This window comes from Periophthalmus magnuspinnatus, chromosome 3 (genome assembly GCF_009829125.3).
Source record: "Periophthalmus magnuspinnatus isolate fPerMag1 chromosome 3, fPerMag1.2.pri, whole genome shotgun sequence".
Classification (NCBI taxonomy): Eukaryota; Metazoa; Chordata; class Actinopteri; order Gobiiformes; family Gobiidae; genus Periophthalmus; species Periophthalmus magnuspinnatus.
The window spans coordinates 17,556,026-17,576,367 of record NC_047128.1 but is presented as its reverse complement, the minus strand read 5'-3'; the positions used below and the strand labels follow the sequence as shown (position 1 = coordinate 17,576,367).

Sequence of the window (20,342 nt, the reverse complement as noted above, 5' to 3'; positions counted from 1 at the left end):
GTTCAATATATGAAAGATGGGGAAATAGTTTTTGGGGGTCAATATTTATCATGGGAACTTTTTGTAAATTTTCTGCACAACGATAAGATCTGAGGGACAGAGGTTGAATAAATATCTTCTATTGCTCAGTATGTTGATAGAATCCAACTACAGAAGTGTTTCCTTCTCCTATTAGTTTAATGTGGGTCACCTTCTTTAGAAATGTTGCTCATTTAGAGTAGTTTTTGGGATAATCTTGCTTTAGGGTCATTGTATCAGTGGCACAAATTTGTTTCAATATTATAGTTTATCATCTGTATTTTCATCTTTAATATATCACACTTCAAAATGTGTTATCGTGACAGGCCTAGGACTCGGCCTGTCGCAATAATTATTATATTGGCTTAGTGTTCAATAAATGAAAGCTGGAACAATATATTTTGGGGCTCAGTATTGATTATGTGTACAAATTGTTTGCAAAAATTTGAAATTCTTTGCCATTTTTCAGCAATGTGATAAGATTTGAGCTGTAGATGGTAGAATGGATCACTTTCATGGTTAATTATTGGTTCATTCTGCTATTAACTTGTTAAAGCTCAGGCCTTTTAATGAAAATTTGTTTAGTGGAATTATCGTGCTATATTTTAATTGTGTCAGTTCCAATGATTGCAAAGTTTTGCAATATTTCTCTGTAGCAATACATCGTGTTTCAAAATTTGTTATCATGACTGGTCTAGGACTCCTCACAGCCAGATCATCTGAAGGGCACTTCATTATATCAGATTGCTGGTTTCCCTCTACAACATGCCACATACTACTACTGTTTTCAGTATGCAAACATTTGTTGTACAAATTCAAAAATTTCATTTAAGGAGTGTCGTACGAACAAACTTCAACGTTTTCCTATCGAAGTAAATAATGCACACAGTCTTTTACTTATTTTGTACTTTTAACCCATTTTGTGCATATTATTATTATTAACAAGCTTCCAGTGGAAAGTCTGTCAATAATAAACCATATTCGTCCTTGTATTTTGGGGCATGATCTCTGTTTATTATCCCATTAACAATCAAACACATTTTTCAAGGTTTTTTTTATTTTTTATTAACACCTGTAATCATGCAAGATTAGATACGGGTGAACATTTCAGGGAACGCACATGAATAACATTTTCATGGAGGCAAGAGAGTGACTCAAGTAGGTCTGTCAAGATAACAGATTTTGAAGTGCAATATATTACTTAAATATAGACGATTGGCAATAATATTGAAACCAAACCAAAAAGCAGAATTATTCCCAAGAAAGTATTCTAAATATATAATATTGCTAAATATTGTTGAGCTGTATAAATGATGGATAGATAAATGAATCGCAGAATTTTGGTTTCAACCTTGTAAAGCTCAAATGTTATGTTGTAAAAAAAATTAATAAATAACCCCAAGTCCCCAAAATGACATGACTACATCAATAATGACATTAAATAATAGACAACATAATTATAATTTCTTTTGCATACCTTCAAACAACAATTTCTACTTTCTTGTCTATGTGTGCAAAGAATCGTCTGAGGGTTGCCTTTTGCAGCTAACAGGTGCACTCGCAGTCTCTGAGGAAAGAACATGTTAAGGCATGCCCACCGTGCGGATAAACATACCGGTACATGGGATTGGACGGGAATAGCACAGGATAATGAAACTAAAATAAAAATAGCTAAAAGGCATGGAAGTTGGAACCACTAATGGAGTTACGTACTTATTTTCTTATTTTTTACCTTATTTGACTGTTTTTAATTATTTCCAACAGCAGAAATTGTGGTATGAATTTGATGAATGCGCTAAACGTTTTAAATAGAGCCACACTTGAATTATACAGTACAGATTAATCGTCACAGACCACATAATGAATGGATCGAGTGTGAGGTTAAATGTGCTTTCAGAGATGTGTGGTTTCAGACAGGGCTTTGTTGGTTTTGAAAGGAATCCTCCACCGTTTGCAGCCTAGACATACGAGAGGGAAGCATGGCAGTAGTTGGTAGCATAGCATCCTTTCTCTTCTCAAACTGATGATGTGGTTTAATATAAATAAGACACAACTCAACTTCAGGCTAATTTGTATGTAACATTTACTATAGGACTGTATATGATAACAAAAGTTATCCAGTTATTCGGTCAAGTTTGTCACAGCTAGACATAAAGAAATTGTGAAGTTGAAATTAAATACCTTTACATTATAGACTGCAATTAGGGCTGGGCGAAAATTTGGCAAAAAATGATTAATTGGTGAAATCAATTAAAATATTTTTTCCCCTAATGTTAATCACTCTCAATTTCAATTTGATTTTAATTCTTCCGCCAATATTGCCATCACAGAAATTTTACAATATTGTGCAGACCTACACTATAGTATTAGAATTACCAAATGAGGTAAACAAGGTCTGATATGGTTTCCAGTCTTAAGAGCCATGGTGCTGTGCATGGAGTGATTAACCTTCAGTCAAAGATCAGCCTGAGAGGGAGCCTGCCATAGAGGGACCCCTATTGTGGCATCTCCAGACAGCTCTGCCCCCATTCCTCTGAAAGTACCCACTGATGAACTCTACAGCTCTTTCAATATGCAGAAATCTGGTGAAGCATCGACACAATAAACTCAATCTGTAGAAAAATGTATAGAACTAAGACAGAGATGCACCAGTATAAACTTTGAGCGTTAAGATTACTGAGAGAAGAAACATAATGATTTTACAATTATTTGCAACCACTGACACTAAACAGTGAAGTCTTAAAATTTACTAGTGTGTTGTTATGATATTAAAATATCAAACTCGATTTCAATACTAAGGAATAGACTCCATACTCAATACAGATTCTGATACCACAATGATAATAAAAAAAAATTTAGACAATAGAATGTGACAAACTGTCTGAAAAAGGTGGAATTTCTACACCTTCTATAAAAAGAAGACAAAATAAATTTTCTAAAAAACAAAAGAATGTGAATTTCAACATTACATCAAAGTACTTTCTTTTATACTACCATGTGGTCTTACATTTGTGTCACAAATGTAACTTTTTAGTTCACAACCGAATAATCTGGGCAATTTGGGTATAGATTACCGTAACTAAATAATCTTGATATCCCTAGAAGTGGGAAATACGTAGGTTAGACAAGACAAACAAAGTTGTTTTAATGATATGGAGACTGCTCTGCAAGTCATTCTCCAATTAAATTTTCTTAAATTGGGGATACTCATAGGAATCAGCAACGTCACAGTCGTTTTGGTAGCGTGATGTGCAGCTATCCATAGCAGAGGCCTACAATTGCACGGCTTTAGTGTGATGACGTTTATGGTGACGTCAGCTCCAACTGGGCACCGCAGTTTTTTACCACGGAAGTCAGCGGACTAGTTTCTTTTATTAAGTGATTTGCTATCGATATTGTGATTTACAATGTCCAAATTATAACAAAATCCACAGGTGTCAACTACAATATACAGCAGACAAAAGCACAATATGTCTTTGTTAAAAGGATTGTAGATTGTAGATTTAGAAAACAATATAAATGTTAACCAACACAATGCTTATGTCCAGTTCAACAATATGCACTATTTGTAACCAGAAGAAAGACCTTTTGCAGAAATCATAAAACATGACATGCAACAATGCTCCCAGGCCAAAGCTTGTTTTGACAGTTGACTAGATAAGAGGTTTATTTGTTGATAGTGCGTGTTATGTTTGACAAGAGGGAGGGGTACGCAAGCACTCTGTCACAGACTTATGGGAAATATTCCTAATAAATAATTTTTAAACCACTACTGCTGCTGTATAACTGATTGCAACAAAATGTAAGGTGCACAAACACAAAAAAATCCAATAACATCGACACAGTAGAACTGCAATTTATTGTGCAACATGATAAAAGTAACACTAGTTAAATAAGACCTATTGTCCTTGTGTCTGCTATATAGTTATAATCTACAGCAGCAATGGATCATTATGTTATCATTTGGACATTTTAAATTGCAATTTTGATCTAAAACAACTTAATAAAACAACTAAGTCCGCCAACTTCCGCATTTGAAAACTGCGGTGTCCAATGGGACATGCCGTCACCAGAAACGCCATCACAAAGAGCAGCTGTCGGCACCTTCTAATGATGTCTACATGTCACGCTAGTGAGTACAAGAGTTTTTTTTATCATTTGTACGAAAATGACTACTTAATGCTGCCAAATCATACCCATATCACCGATTAAGAAAATAAAATAGGAGAATGATGTACAGACCAGTGGGCGTGTAATAGTAGCGGTTAAAACTGGGGTTGATGGAGCAATGACATCTTGAATATAGGAGAAGAAAGATTACTCAGTCCTGCATGGATCACGCTAAATACGTTTTCAATAGGGTAAATGAGAAATGAAACAACTATAACATGGTTAAAAGCTCTAAAAAGTCAATTTTTTGCATAGTAAGTATACTTTAAAAATAGACGTTCTGTAATATCCTTTGCAGGAAAAAAAAAATATATATATATATAAACAAATTTGAGTAAAAAAAAAAAAAAGAACTGCAACCACCTGTGTGTCATGAACTAGTAATTAAATAGTAAGCCCAAGGTAAAGAGTAAAACAGAATATATCAGCCTACTCAAACGCTGCTATAGAGAAAACAAAATGAAAAGGTGCATCAAATTGATGTGAAAGGTGTCACACACAAATTCACACCTCTGAGGTAAGCAAAAGGCTCATTACAACCTGGAGACAAAATAGCAAACTATCATATCTAGAAGTGTAGAATAGCCGACATAAAAAGGCTTCACGTCTTCCTGTATAGTCTCAAGCAATAACACAGTACTAACAGAGGATATAAGTCATTTAAGCTGGGTGTTTCACTGTTAGGCCTCTCATTATAAACACGATTCTCTCTTTATATGTATGAAAAGCACAGTTTAAGGCCTCTGTTGTGCTGTCAGTCTTGTCAGACCTCATTAGTTATGTTTTAATCGATTTGAGAGCGAAATAACCATTAGCCACGTTAGCATCGCAGCTTCCCAAACAAGCCCACCGTTAACGTTTGCCCAAGTATAATTAACCCTTTTGTCCTGGTGTGTTTTCAAATGACTATATTCACAAATATCTGACAAGAATATGTTTATTTATATTTCAATAAGACTAAAGAAACAGTCCAGGTGAGTGTGATCGCCTCAGCTAACACCACTGGGAGCGCTGGGACAGCGGGATAGAACCAGAGCGCAAAGGGATTCTAAACTCCAGGCATCTCGTACGGAGGCGGAGTTTACGTGAAATTATATCGAAACTGAAATTATAGTTACATACAAATAGGTTTTAATATTATTTTCAGACTTAAAGACTGTTAAAGTCGTAATATTTTGTGTGCTATTCGCACAATAAACAAAGAGAAAACAACATCTGGTTTTACTGACAATACTTCAAAACCGGTGAACATAAAATCCCTTCAACCAAAGAATCACCCTAACCCAAATAAACCATAACCGCAACTATTACCCATATTCTTACTGTGGTGTTTTCCAATTTGACAAGTAATTAAACTAATATTTGGCACAAGAAGTATCAGATAGCGCACGCCCACTATGACGAGATGCCTGGGATTTAGCTCCTATGCCTGAGCGCAACAAGGGAACTAGCTCCGTTAGCTACAAAAATATTAGCAGAGCCAAGCACCGAAGGCTGACGCACGGCACAGCTGCAGATCAACACCGAGCGGAGCTCACCTTCGCACGGCCGAAAGCTCTCACGATCAGCGGGCTCTCGGAGCACGGTGACGGGAAGGTGCAGACCGGGGGCTGGTGCTGCTGTGAGACCGCTGTGCTAATCCTGGTTGTTAGTGATGTTGCACGGTAATTTGGCAGCAGTAGCCGTTTGGTCCATTCTTCGCCGCTCGGCTCTCTCCGCTGCTGCTCGTGAATGCTCCGAACACACCGGAAGCAGAAGCACGGCACCGCCCTCTACACCCGCCATACTTCCAGGTCACAGCACACTTTGAAAAGGTAAACATAAACAAAACTGTCTACACTACAATGTGTAGGCAAGGACCACACCTTCATTGGTAGCAGCCTAGATTTGGACAGAAAACTAAAGGAAAATGTGGGTACAAGGGTCTATGTATATACACACACATATATATATATATAAAGCTCATCCTAACCCTCCACGGGTGGTCTCATCCTTTTTTCCATGCTTGGGTCCCTTGGGCCTGAAGGTTCTGCACAGTATCGTTGCTGTTCCCAGCTTCCTAGACTGAGATGAGATGTCTGATGTTTTTCCTGGGATCTGCTGTAGCCACTCCTCCAATTTGGGGGTCACTGCCCCGACTGCTCCGATGACCACGGGCACTACTGATGCCTTCACCTTCCAGACCTTCTTTCGCAATTCTTTGAGCCCCTGGTATTTCTCTAGTTGTTACTTTTTGTAACATGTTACTTTTTTCCTGATGTTTCCATCACTTGGTACTACAATGTCCACCACAACGGCTTTGCTCTTTGTTTATCCACCACCACAATGTCCGGTTGGTTCACCATCACCATTCTGTCGGTCTGTATCTGGAAGTCCCACAAGACCTTGGATCACTCATTCTCCACTACCTTTGGAGGTGTTTCCCATCTTGACCTCTCCAGTCCGTACTCTACACAGATGTTTCTGTACACTATGTCCGTGACTTGGTTATGCCACTCCATGTATGCTTTTCCTGCTAGCATCTTACACACTGGAGTTATGTGCTGGATTGTCTCAGGGGCCTCTTTGCACAGCCTAAACCTTGGGCCTTGTCTGGTAGATCTGGGCTTCTATCGCTCTGGTGCTCAAGGCCTGCTCCTGTGCAGCCAGGATGATTGTCTCTGTGCTGTCCCTCAGACCAGCTCTCTCAAGCCATTGGTAGGATTTCTTTATATCAACCACTTAAGCAGGGGCTTGTCCTCCCATGATGGTTCCTCCAGCTCCTCTTCCACTGCACTCGACTGTCCGAGACATTCTCTGAGCACATCATCTGTTGGGGTCTTGTCCTTGATGTACTTATGGATCTTGGATGTTTCATCCTGGACAGCGACTTTCACACTCACTAGTCCTCAGCCTCCTTCCTTACAGCTCGCGTAGTCTCATGGTGCTGGATTTGGGATGGAACCCACCATGCATGATTAGGAGCTTTTGGGTCTTATAAGTCTGTGGTCTCCTCCTTTGGCCAGCTTATGATTTCTGCTGGGTATCTGATTACTGGCAGGGTGTAGCTGTTTATTGCCAGGGGTCTTGTTCTTGCCTTTGAGTTGACTCCCTAAGACTTGCCTTAATCATCGGAGGTATTTGGCCGTGGCCATCAGTAACATACTAATTCACATGATAATGCTTAGGAAGGGTGGCTGAAGTGTCTTGCCCATGAACAACTGTCAGTATTCATAAGCCACACATTCTGGCATTTTAAAATTCACTGTTTAATCACACATACATATTATAAAAGGCTAAACCCAGAGGAAGAATCAGAATCCAATCTGAAATCAAACACAGTGACAGCCTCAAAGTTTACCCAATTGTATTTATTTTGTACATCTACCTGTAAAGCATTTTCAGGGAAAAGTGTGCACTAATGCAACGTGGTTACAAAAATAAATCACATTTTGACACAAATATGACATGACAGACTCACTGCTGTTACAAATCTGAAAAATAAGTTTAGGTCAGTATTATGTGATGGTTTTACAATATTCATGATAAACTCATTTATAACATGGTGAAACTCAGAAATACTTGACAAGTTGGTGGTAACAATTTCTACGCAACAGTAAACATTCGGCAGCATATCCTTCGACAATATAAAAAGTCATGGCTCCTCAGTCTCTCCAACAAATGTATTTAAGACCTACTGATTGTGAAAATAATATTACATTTTTCAATAAGTACATCATCATAGAAAATACACATAACTGATTCTCCAGTTCAAATTCATTGCAACGTTTGAAAAGTTCTGACCATATTATCGCCGTCAATACTCTAAAGGTCCTATATTATGCAAAATTGACTCTTGTAAGGTTTAAGCCATGTTAGAATGTTGTTACTTCCTCAAAAACATACCTGGAGTTGTGTTGTGTTTCATGCACACATGTATGAGTAACCCTTTATTATTAGTCTGTCTACATCGTCAAACCTCAAAATGCTCTGTTCGACCTTGTGATGTCATGTAGTGGTTGTTTTCAAGTCAACAGCTACCAGTTACCTTTTCTTTATTAGAGATTAGCAAATTCAGAGCTGAAATCCTCCAAATGATTCTAATGAAGGTGTATGGAGTTTAAAACATAGTGGAGCACTTCCTGTATTGACACTAAATCACAAGGTGGAACAGAGTATTTTTTTGTTTGAGAGAGGAACTCAGCCTAAATATGCAGGGTTTGTGTGTTAAACATGTGTGAATGAAACAAAACACAACTCTAGGTATGTTTTTGAGGAGGAAACAACATTATAACATAGATCAGAAAACATAATATAGGCCCTTTATAAAGATGCTTTATGAGACTTTTCTGCTGGAGGGTATGCCATCATCTTGTCTCCACGGAGAGGTTATTGCAATGCCAGCCCTTGAAAGTTCAATAATTTGAAATTAAACCCATCTATCTCCACGGAGACAAGCAAGTAGCTCACAGATCAAGTTACAGGTCAGATCTGTGGCGAGGCGACCTCGCTCAGAGCAAGAATCCAGTTTTTCTATACATTTTTGAGCACTAAAGAACTAAATACATGATAGACATGCTATACCGCAGAACATTCCAGGAAAGGTGAATAACATCTCCATGGAGAGAAGCAAGTAGCGAACCCTCAACCAGAAATGTTACATAGTGCATCTTTAATAAAACTTGTGTGGCATTTGAAATGTGTAATGTTCAGCACAGTAACAATGCATCAACACCGTCATAAAGTGTGATCATGTAGAAATCAGTTTGTACAATGGATTTTAGTGCATCAAAAGTTATCATGCATTGTTGAGCAAAGTTAAAGTTTGGAATGCATAAGTCTATTTCTAGTGTAAACTATGACATGTTAGTCTAGGGCAGTACCTCAAGTGTTAATTCCTTCATACACTATTATAAGCAAAGCAACATAAATAGATATCGCACTAATTTGTAGTGGCAATTCTCACATCCTCACTGATAGGCCTGTCACGATAATTAATATATATCGACTTATTATTCAAAATATGAAAGCTGGAACAATACTTAGGGAGCTCAATAATTATCATGTGCACATTTTGTTTGCAATAGTGGGGCGTTTTTGTTATGTTTTGTAGTACCACATTTGATCTGTAGAGGTTTGAATAATAAGTATTTACTTTATTTAGTATCTATAATAGTTGGTTAAAGAGAGGGTATTGCACTTCTATGGGGTATAAAGTGCTAACACATATTTAGATCACCATGTTTGTTTTGAAAATGCTATATTCACCAAAAATAACATATTAAAAAGTTTAATTACTTTCATTTTTGTTTTTGACGCCATGTCTTTGTTCTCTCACTGATCTGTGAGGGGAGGGCTAAGCAGAGAGGGGTCATGTGGTGGGAGCGCCGCAGAGAGCTTCCTGGATATGTAGGCACGTGGGCAGATTTTTAAACAAAACGTGTGGTTTTGTACACCTGAAACAGAAACTAGGGTTCGAATAGTGCCCACAAGAGACCAGAAGATCAATCAAACATGCACAAATTATTTAAATAACCTCTTCAGGTATGTTTTTGATGAGGGAATGTTATAACATGGTAGAAAGCTCCAAAGAGTTGATTTGGCAATACCCCCTCTTTAAGTATTAATGTTTCATTCTGTCGTTTGTTTATATTGCAGCTCATATTTTTTAAACAATATTATGAATTATAAAAGGACTTTCCGGGAATTATCGAGTCGTTTCAATCTAACTGTTTATCGCAACAATTTTATGTAGCAGTATATCACACTTCAAAATGTCTTATCGTAACGGGCCTACTCTCCTGCTGTTAGACAACCTTCCAGTCTTTAAAAACTGAAAGTTGAAATGCTGGGCACAGTCACAGGGCAGTATAGAAAAGTAATACATGTTAAAATGTGGTTAAAAGGACAGAGGAGTTAGATGGATGGAAGTTGTGTTTGAAATGGTCCTCTCAGCTCCACACGAAGAGGTAAAGTGTTCAAAAGGCAGTTAAGGTCTTAGAAAGAAGCCCCGTCCTTATCAGGCTATTGCTTTTGCCTCGGGTAGGAAAGCCTCCCAGAACTTTATGAGCTGCAGAAACAGAGGAGAGCAATACAAAATTAGGGAATGAATGTGTGCAGTTTGCATTTTTTCTTCATTAAAGGGTCTATTACACTATTGACACTATACACTACTGATCTATCTTATGTTGTTTCTTCATCATTGTCTACTGGAGTTGTGTTTTGTTTCATTCACATGTTTAACACACCAATCCTGCAATCCTGCAATCAAACAGAAAATACCTTGTTCCACCTTGTGATGTCATGTGATAATACAGGAAGTGCTTCACTGTATTTTTAAACTCCATACACCTTCACTAGAATCATTTGGATGATTTCATACTATAACTGCTGATCTATACTGAACTGAAGGTAAAAGGTAACTTGAAAACAGCCACTATATGACATCACAAAGTGGATCAGAGCATTTTGAGCTTTGGAGATGTAGACGGACTAATAATAGAGGATTACGCAAACATTGTAAAAGAAAAATATAAAATCTGTCAACTGGATAAAAAGTTGTAGGAGTCAGTTCTGGTGGACAATTGAGGGATTATACAGACATTACTCAAATGTGTGAATGAAACAAAACTCAACTCCAGGTATGTTTTTGATGAAGTAACAACATTTGAACATGGCTTAAAGTTCACAAGAATCCATTTTGTGTAATATAGGACCTTTAAACTTGTTTTTACATTATTACATTATTTCTTGTAATTTCTGTCCTTGGACATTTCACACCAAATACCACCCAATATAATATTTGGCTTTCAAAGTACCACCATCTAAACCTGGACTATTTCAGGTCTAAATTAAGGTTAATCATAGTCGGGCTGCAGTCGAATCAAGATCGCAATTTCAAAGGACTTAATTAGCAGAGGGAAAAAGCTGCAATATTTAATGCATCACAGTTTCCACAGAAACTTTACACTAACAAAATATCCTGTCTTACTCTGCACATAAAGTGCTAACCCTGTAGTTTAGATCATTAAAAACATGTTCTGAAATGTAATTCTTGTATTAGTTTGTAAGTTCATATTTCAGTCTTTTTGTTAATTCTTCTAGATGTTTAAAATTTGAATTTGGACCAGAATCCTATTACTAAAACATAAATCGCAAATCTAATCCCAATACTTTCAGAAAATTTGCTGCAGTCCTAAAATATAGTGTAAAATGAGAATAAAAGCTCTAAAATGAAACTAAACAACACAGTTCAAATTAATAACCCAAATGGAGGACAAAAATATTAATATACTGGTCCATATTTGTACAAATGCTAACAGAGGAAGCCCGAGTACGGGCCTGTATGCCGTTGCTATGGTAACACATTCAAACAGCGAGTAAAACTTTCTCACTCAAACCTGTGTTTTCAATGGCAGCGCATTTCTTGTAAAGTGAATGCCAAAAATGCTAAATTAATTCCAAATAGTATGTCAGTACCTCCTTGCAGGGGAACTGCAAATGAAAACTATTTATGTATTATATATTTGTTTAAATGTTCACACCTGAACATTGTCCCACTGAAAATACATCAATTATGACATGATATGGATAATAATTTAAGTGAGTCTTCTAACTACCGCAATATTTATTATTGACATTAATGCTAAATAAAATTATCGCTTACCCTTTGTTCTGACTGCAACATGGACTCCAAGTATCTGATTATCTGGCTCTTGAAGTCCTTTACCTTCTCCTTCTGCAGAGACAAAAGGTAAAGTTTGTCACATCCATGTTCCTTTCTGTGGCAGGCTCACTGAAAATTCTTACCTCAAATCTGAGGACCTCTTTGCGCACCGTCATGCCGATCCGGTCAAAGTCTCTCTCATACTGGGTTACTCTGGACTCCCACTGTATACATACATGAAGAAAAACATTAAAAGTGTATTTTACTTCTGTGTGGTATTAACTGCTAAGACATAACATATTTAGATCACCATATTACCTTTTATTATTTTGAAAATGTTATATTGGTCAAAAACAACGTATTAACATATAATTTTATCATTTTTGTTTTTGACGCTCTGAGTCTCCCATCTTCGCCAAGTCACTCCCCCTTCAAAGCACAATCAGCGTGCATCCCGCTAATGACTGCATCAGATTTGTCATGTTGCTGTGTAGTTTTGTATCATGTTTTTGCATAATTATGTAGAATTGTGTTGTTGGATCATAGATGTTATAGGCTTATGTGGCATTGCACAGAATCTTACAGCAAAATGCAAGGAGGGTTTGAATTGGGCCAGAGTTAGTGACTAATAATGCAGTATAATGATAAGGTTATAGATGTAAACCACATTGTATGCATATTTATTATCTAAACTATCCCATGCTATTAGATGGTAGCCAAGCTTTCAATATTTAACAATTGTGTACAACAGGCAACCCTAGTCTTACACAGAATACTTACAGATTACTTAATACCTGCATTAAAATCCTAAGCAGAGTATTGTATTCTGAACACTTAAAATATAATACTTTTTTGCCATTTATTTATCATTAATTTGATTTTAGGAAAGTATTAGCCATTAGTAAAGCGGATAGCAAAACCTGTGTGGAAAACCTAATAATTTGCATCATTCAAAAGCAATATGAAGCCATTTTTGTATTGCCTTTTAAAGCTATTGTAATTCTCCAATCCAAACCACCTCCACAGTGTGCGTGTAGCCCTGATGGCCAGCGCATAGAGCTGGTGAGTACCTCAGTGATGTCGTCTTTGGCCTGCTGCAGTTTTTCAGGTTTGTTGGCCCACAGCAGTTTGGCCTCAGCCTCTCTCTTCTTCTGGAGTGTGCTCTGAGCCTCCTGCCACCTCTGCCACGCCCTCATGCGCTGGTCAAAACAGCCCTGTGAAGACAAGGCTACATGGCAGATATGGCAGACTTCTGCTGACATTTTGCTTATCTTGTTTACATTTACGTTGTTTTATGTATAGTAAAAATAAAGGCAAATCCTTAAGGTGAATATATCAAGGCTTATTGTGACTATGAGTCACAATAAGTTGAGTTGGTATTGCATTTTATAACCTGAATTAATGGAAAAGACAGTACAACTTTTCAGACTTCATTTAAGTGCTGGTGTGCCCTCTTGTGGCAGCAAAGGAATTTCACTTTTTTGTTTATTACGATCACAAATAAACCTGTGGTTCCAGGGTCTTAGAGGACACATACAAATTTGTCTCATTCTCAGTATATGGACAGGTCATGCCTTATGTCTACAGCTTTGGCTGTATCATGACTAAATTATGCATCAATAGTGTATGTCTTTGTTGTTTATATTGTGTGGTTTGTGTTTTAAAGTTTTTCTACTGTATGCTTGCCTCTACAAATCTGACGTAACTTGGTATCATCATCCACTCTCTGTGGAAATGGAAATGATTGCAGTCATATTATGAAACAATATAGGCAACGCAAAAACATCTCCACAGAGACAAGCAGGTGGCAGACCATTCACTAAAAATGTTACATAGTTCACCTTTATGTTTATGTGTTCTTACCCGTACAGCCCCCACTAGGCGGATGTAATCGGACAGCAGCTCTCCCAGCACAAAGAAGTCATTGGCCGCCTGCTCCTGGTGCAGCTGCTCCATCTTGTCCTCCACCTCTGCGAGCTGAGACAGAGCACGAGACAGGGCTGTGTTGTCCTCGGAGTTTCCCAGCATGGCCATGCTTTTGGCAAACACCGCTGTGTTCATACATAGCTCTGTGAGAGGAAGAGGGGGGGGGGACTGAATCAGCTGCTTTCTCACACATGTATGTGTACTTCAGAGTCGGGTTCAAGGTTGTTTTAATTTTTAGCAGAACGATGTCCCTCTCTCCGCTGGAGACAGGAGCTTCTATTAAAGCATCTGATTATGTCTCATGCTCTTGCGTCGCTTTTTTGTATTTGGCTGCTACCATTTCTGTGAGGGGTTACCACTGGAAAACATTGTGCTGATTTGACAGATTTTTACACCAGATGTGCTCTTACCTGTACAGCAAACATCCACATGTATGAATGCCAATGCACTAATGCTGCCCTAGATAAAATATCCCAAAGTAAAATTCAGAAATGCTGTATTGTTAGAGAAATATAGAAAGGATCTTGCTCCTATTAGCCAACGATACTACAAAACATTCACATGAACAATCTTTTTGCCTGCCCCCATCTAAACTTAAAACAGCAGGAATATAAAAGTTGAGAGGTCAACAATATGAACTGACCTTTCCGATGATTGACCAAAGAGTCCACCACAGCATGGAGCTTCCTCAACTGCTGCTCCTCGTTCTCCACCTCTTGAAACTTGTCCTCAAACCACTGAAAAACCAAGCAGAGAAAAATGGTCAGTATTTTTAGAATGACTAACGTCTTTGTAATAAAACATTTAAATTAATATCTTTGAGGCTTGAAGCATGCATTATGTTTTTCAATGTCTACATTTTCAGTGACGTTTTTGCATAAATTAATAGTGGTTTTTTGGGGTCAGTGTTCTAAGAACCATCTTGACTCATGCACCACATGCTGCACTGACCACTTATGTTGAACAGCCTGTACTCCTCATATGATCCGTCACTACATCAGCGTGTGTAGGAGGAGAGCAGCCTTACTGTGTCTGTACTTGGGTTGTCAAAAGTATAAAAAATCAGATACTAACTGATACCAAAACTAGTATCAAAACTACATACTAATTTCAGCAAGTATCGATATTAAAAAGGTCACATTCATAGGACAGAAATAAACCTTTCTTGAATAGCTTTAGAATGATCTTAAGCTGTGTCAGAACAAATATAAGACTACGCCCATGGACCACTATGGAACCTACCTGGACGACTGAGGGATTACACAAACACATAGAAGACCATATGGTAATATAAAAAAGTACTTTGATTTAATGTTGAAATTTACTTTTTATTGTCTAAATAAAGGGTGTTATTATCATCGTGGTATTAGAATCAGTACTGCATATCGGGTCTATGCCTTAGTATCGATAATACAGTTTGAAATTTTAATACACACTAGTTTGCACTGCGTGTTCTTGAAGTCTCAATACATGAGTGTGTAGGAGAAGAGCAGTCTTACTGTGTCTGATTCATTCATCTTGATGGTCATCTTGTTGACAGCGTCTGAAGCCTTATTGATCATCTTGAGGAAGCCGGCTCCACTCAGGGCCTGGGTATTCACTGCTCTGGGGAGCTTCACACAGATTTAAAAAATATGTTTTATTAGAGTTTAAAGATTAAGATCAAATGTGCAATATCAAAGAACAAAATGTCCCGGTATCCCCTGTATAAACATGTTCTGAAAAGCATGTGATACATTTGACTTCTCTTTAAAGGTTACTGCTGCTGGTCCTGTTTAAAATATGCACTGTGAATTTGATTCTGATCCTTTACATTTACTGAAGCTATCAAGATGCATTCCAACAATTAAAGTGGAGTCGTATCAAAACAAATGTATGTAATACTCACATCTTCTCTCTCCAAGAACTCCCGCACATCCGGGTCCTGCAGGAGGATGGGGTGACACACGATTCTCTGAAGATACCTGGGAAAGAATAAAAGGAAATCTTCTTAAACCTAGTTCTCATATTTGACGTTTGATAAATCTACTGTACATACTGAGACACGTTTTAGCCAAGACTATAATCCAAATCGGCAATTAAAGTGTAGCTACCATACAAGTTAAAGTGATGATGAACATAACTATCTAATATTTCAATGTTTCATGTCATACTTGTATCACTATCATTTATTATACACATTAGACATTTGTTACCTCTCCAAAGCTGCTCTTCTTCTTTCCACAAACTCTACAGACGAAGGGTCATCCATTCCCACTTTAACTTTGGTCATTCCTGTTGGCCCACAAACTAAGTGTAAGCATTGGCGAAATGTTTCATATCTTCTCTGTCAGCACATAATAAGGTGGGTAAAGGTAATAGTTTAATCATGGAACCCTCGCACAGATTTTTGATTGACCCCTCAATGTCACTGTTGATGTACAAATTTAAATAAAAATTTAAGCTGATGACACAATATTTGAGAGGTCATTATATTTGACTTTATTAAAGCGAAAATGTAATAACTGAAAAAAGGAAAATTGTCTCATTACTTTTGCATACAATATCTATTGTTCATTATATATATGCATTTTTATTGTTTGGCTGTCAAACCCGTTTCTATGCACTGTATTTTTTAACAAATAAATAAATAAATGTAAAAACATTATGTATGCATTATCATATGTTCAGTCACTGGTGCCATTTTTTCGAAGCAAGATGAATTCCTGTGATGTTTGAGTGGACAACTATTTATGCAGAAGAAAGTACTAGGAAACATATAAATACAGATTAAACTTTTGAATCATCAGTTTAATCTGCCTTTTTTATATATAAATACCATAAAACTAACTCACATGTCCCCGTTATTCCATATAAATAAAACACAAAATTTTGGTAGACTAAAACACCATCAAACGATTAATCAACTAAATGACAAAAGGACTACAGCACTAGTGCACTTTTGTTCAGTCCAGTTGAGAGGAACAAGTTTGATTTTTCGGCTTGTTCCACTGTTGTGACACTTCACTCAATCAGTTGGAAGTATTCGTATTCGTCAACATTACGCTTTTTCATGATCGCTTTCAGTGAGCCATGTAGAACTCAAATCAAGAATGCATTACAAACTGGCCTCAACAAGTTAGCCATGTGACTGCACTGCAAACAGCCACGAGTGTGACACTAACCTACGACACTTTTCTCAGGTGGAGGAGGGATGATGCAGCCCTGAAGAGATTGTTTGACTGACAGCTTCTCATAGAGACCCAGGAAGTCACTGAAGCGCCTCCTCACATAGAAGGCCTTACTCTTGAACATGGCCAAGGACGACTAGGAACAACGTGTGTATAGTCAGCATGTGTCAGATTAGAATGGACTCTCAGACAACAAGGATATGGGTTTAAAGAAAAAAGACAATTACCCTTGTGGACACTCTGTAGGCCACATATGCATTCATGCCATCACCTGTGAGGACATGCCCGGGGAATATAAACAAGTTAAACAAACAATTTACTCTGTTCATGCAAAACTGACAGCATATGGCAATTTAATCATAATCTTTTTGGCCTAATAAGAAACGGACACTAACCAACTTTCTCGGGACTGGTGACAGAGATGTCAACATCAAAACTGTCCTTTGCTTCTTCTTCCTCCTCCAGCTATAAAGAGGAAAAGCAGTTTACTGAAAGTTGATGTGTAGAAAGCGTTGTCAAAAGTATTGAAAATAGATAATCTAAAACTGGTATCGAAACTAGATACTCATTTGAGAAGGTATCAATACTAAAAAAGTCACATTCATAGGACAGAACTGAACCTTTCCTGAATAGCTTTAGAATGATCTTGAGCTGTATCAGATCAAGTAGAAGACCACATAGACTAGTACACGTCCATGACCCACTATGGAACCTACCTGGATGACTGAGGAATTACAAAGATATAACGCCACATGGTAATGTTGAAACTTACATTCTATTCTAAATAGAGTGTTTTTAGTTACCACTGTGATATCAGAATGGGTATTGAGTCCATTTCTTAGTATCGAAATAGAGTTTGAAATTTTAGTATCATAACACTAATAGGAGGAGCCATAATCCAGTCATGTGTTCATCCAAATAGATGCTTTGTGCAGGGAGTGGTTTGATACCTGCTCTAAGGAGGTGGGCTGTACAGAGGCAGATCCCTGGGCAAAAGGCATGGTCCGCGGTGCTACAGAGGCAGAGCTGCTCTTATCGGTGCTTAGCTCTACACGGGCATCTGAAGAAAACACACAAAGGATCCAACATTAAAACAAGTGTATAAATCCTTTATAGTAATAACTGTGTACTGAAGTCATATTTGGTGAAGATAGTAGAATATTGGATCTTAAAGGTCAACACTGACACACAGCAAAAAAGCTATCTCCATTATGTTATATGAGCATACGAGTTGCACAAACAAGAGTGCATTTCAAAGTTTTAAGACCTGTGACACACTCCTGTGTGCACTGGTCTTTACAATAATAGGCATGCTGCTAAATACTTAAGTACTTAAAGTTAAGTAAAATGCTTAAATAAAAATACAGTGTGGCGTTTTTCTCACCAGCAAACAGGTCGCTGTCATCATCCGAGTGTACTCCATTAGGCTGGGCATTAGACTGGGCATTGGCTGGAACATTGGACGGGGCAGTGGTGTTGCTGGCAGGTGCGGTGCTGTGGGCCTCCTCACTGAATAGATCTGGGGACTCATCCCGCTCAGGCTTAGATACACCGCGACTGACAGCAGCAGGCTTACTCTGCAATGCAAAACAACAAATTTAAGACAACCTGATGGTACATACCTATAATCATATTAAAATTAGAGATCAACCTATGTATAGGCCGAAATATAGGACCATTATTTGCACTTTTTAACATATCAGCTAAGGACCTTCAATATTAATATTGTGTTTGGGTCAATCAGCTGCCTAAAGAATATGCATGAAGCATATGTAAACACATAGTACAAAAAGGAACTCTCTTTATCCATTTTGTAGAAAAACACAGTTGCCGTACCGTCTCATGGAATTATTTATTCTTCTAACTCTTTAAATCTTTGCAATAATAGGTGATTTAAGATTTTCAACATTTTTTTTGGACACACAGGCTGCCACACAAATACACCAAACAGTTTAACACATGTATGATACACTTCTTGTGCATAGCTTTTGAGAGCCCCAACCACATTTTTCACGCTATTCTCTAGGTCCTTCACATAACCTAATGTTACAGTAATGTAGAAAAAAAAAAAGCCTGTTGCCATCGGTCTTATTGTGAATAAAATACAAGACCAATCTGTTTTAATTTCAAGTTCCCCTGGGACACAAGTTCATTTACGAACCATTTATGAACCAAGTCTTTAGTCCATAAACGACACATATCTACAGGTGAGTGAAACCGGAGGGACGCCAATCTGTGCGATATTTTAACTCTTCAAGTACTGTAATCTGAAGTGAACACATTACAGACATCACATTTTAGTGGGTCAGTGCCTGTGCCGTTAATAAAAAGGAGTTGTCTGGGTGGAGCCACATCAGCAACAGATAAAAACTAACTTGAACTGAAGCTTAAGCTGCTTTAAACAAGATAATGCATTAATTAGCATGCCAAATAATAACATACATATACACACTACTACATTATCATTACCTAACAGTTCAAAGTACTTTAATCCGTGTTGTTTTGGTATTAGTGTGGTTATTGTGGCAGTGGATGCGGGTCAGGCAGCGCGTATAAAGAGGCTAACTGCTTTGCCACCGCGGCGCACGGGAAAACAACACATCCGCTTTAAATATCGGCCCAAAACTTATCAGACGTACATTGTTGACGAAGATGTCCTCCCCTTCGTCGCTGTCTCCATCTGCCACGCCACAGCCCGCGGTCTCTGGCTCCTCGGATGCGGGGAAAGGAGGAGGACTGCGCTGGGAGCTGGCCGCCATGTTCCGTGTTGTGCCAGCGCGTTGACGCAGACGCGGGGTCACAGGTCACAGTGCAGCGGTCCGAAAGCGGGAGGCCGTGCAGAGACACCTGGCGGCTGGTGGTGGGGCGCACAGGCAACACGATAAAATATATAAGTGGGACACACAAGCTCCCACAACCACATTTAAAATAGAGCTGATAAACTGCGCAATACCTGGATGATTAAAGAAGAGAGTGAGAGGAGAGGAGGGCGGGGACTGGAGGTACAAGATCAGTGTGATTGGTCAAACACTTTGCAGCAGAAATAGATGATGATAATAATAATAATATAGACTAGACAGTGCAATGGCTAAAGCGAGTGACTGCGGACAGTGACAGCGTCAAAGTGCCAGGACTGGTCTTGAACCAGCAACCAGGTTTCCCAGTAGCACATCACATGAACTCTTTTTGTTTGAAGTAGTTTCTCTGCTCACACAATTAAGTTAAAAACTGGTGCCAGCTGTGAAGAGCAGGGCATGCTGGGTAATAAAAGTTGCAAGAAAAGCACATCTAAATCTCTGTGTTAGTAAATATATATATATATATATGTATGTTATTGATCCTGCAGAAATTCACCGTCATTTTTTTTTCTGATACAAACAGACCATGCATCTTCCTGACTGGCTACAATAACC

General features: G+C 38.1%; 2 protein-coding genes across 3 annotated transcripts in view; both read right to left on the bottom strand.

Annotated features, from left to right (window-relative positions):
* csnk1g1 (casein kinase 1, gamma 1) overlaps positions 1 to 5,944 on the bottom strand; it is a 33,189-nt gene extending 27,245 nt beyond the window's left edge. Inside the window, exon 1 of one of the 2 annotated variants that reach the window (XM_033987536.2) lies at positions 5,727 to 5,944. The gene's annotated coding sequence lies outside the window, so the exon portion shown is untranslated. The remainder of the gene's footprint in view (positions 1 to 5,726) is intronic. The other variant, XM_033987541.2, reaches the window with a different exon arrangement.
* A 2,853-nt stretch (positions 5,945 to 8,797) lies between these two features.
* LOC117391675 (sorting nexin-1-like) lies at positions 8,798 to 19,770 on the bottom strand. Its single transcript, XM_055232517.1, has 15 exons — positions 19,569 to 19,770; positions 18,314 to 18,506; positions 17,880 to 17,989; positions 17,325 to 17,394; positions 17,157 to 17,200; positions 16,924 to 17,065; positions 15,955 to 16,033; positions 15,648 to 15,723; positions 15,259 to 15,372; positions 14,403 to 14,496; positions 13,697 to 13,902; positions 12,904 to 13,047; positions 11,977 to 12,057; positions 11,834 to 11,905; positions 8,798 to 10,237 (listed from the first exon to the last, which is right to left on the bottom strand). Exons 1-15 carry the CDS (start codon positions 19,686 to 19,688, stop codon positions 10,187 to 10,189), a joined length of 1,596 nt encoding a protein of 531 aa, XP_055088492.1. The 5' UTR covers positions 19,689 to 19,770; the 3' UTR covers positions 8,798 to 10,186.
* Positions 19,771 to 20,342: the final 572 nt, after the last annotated feature.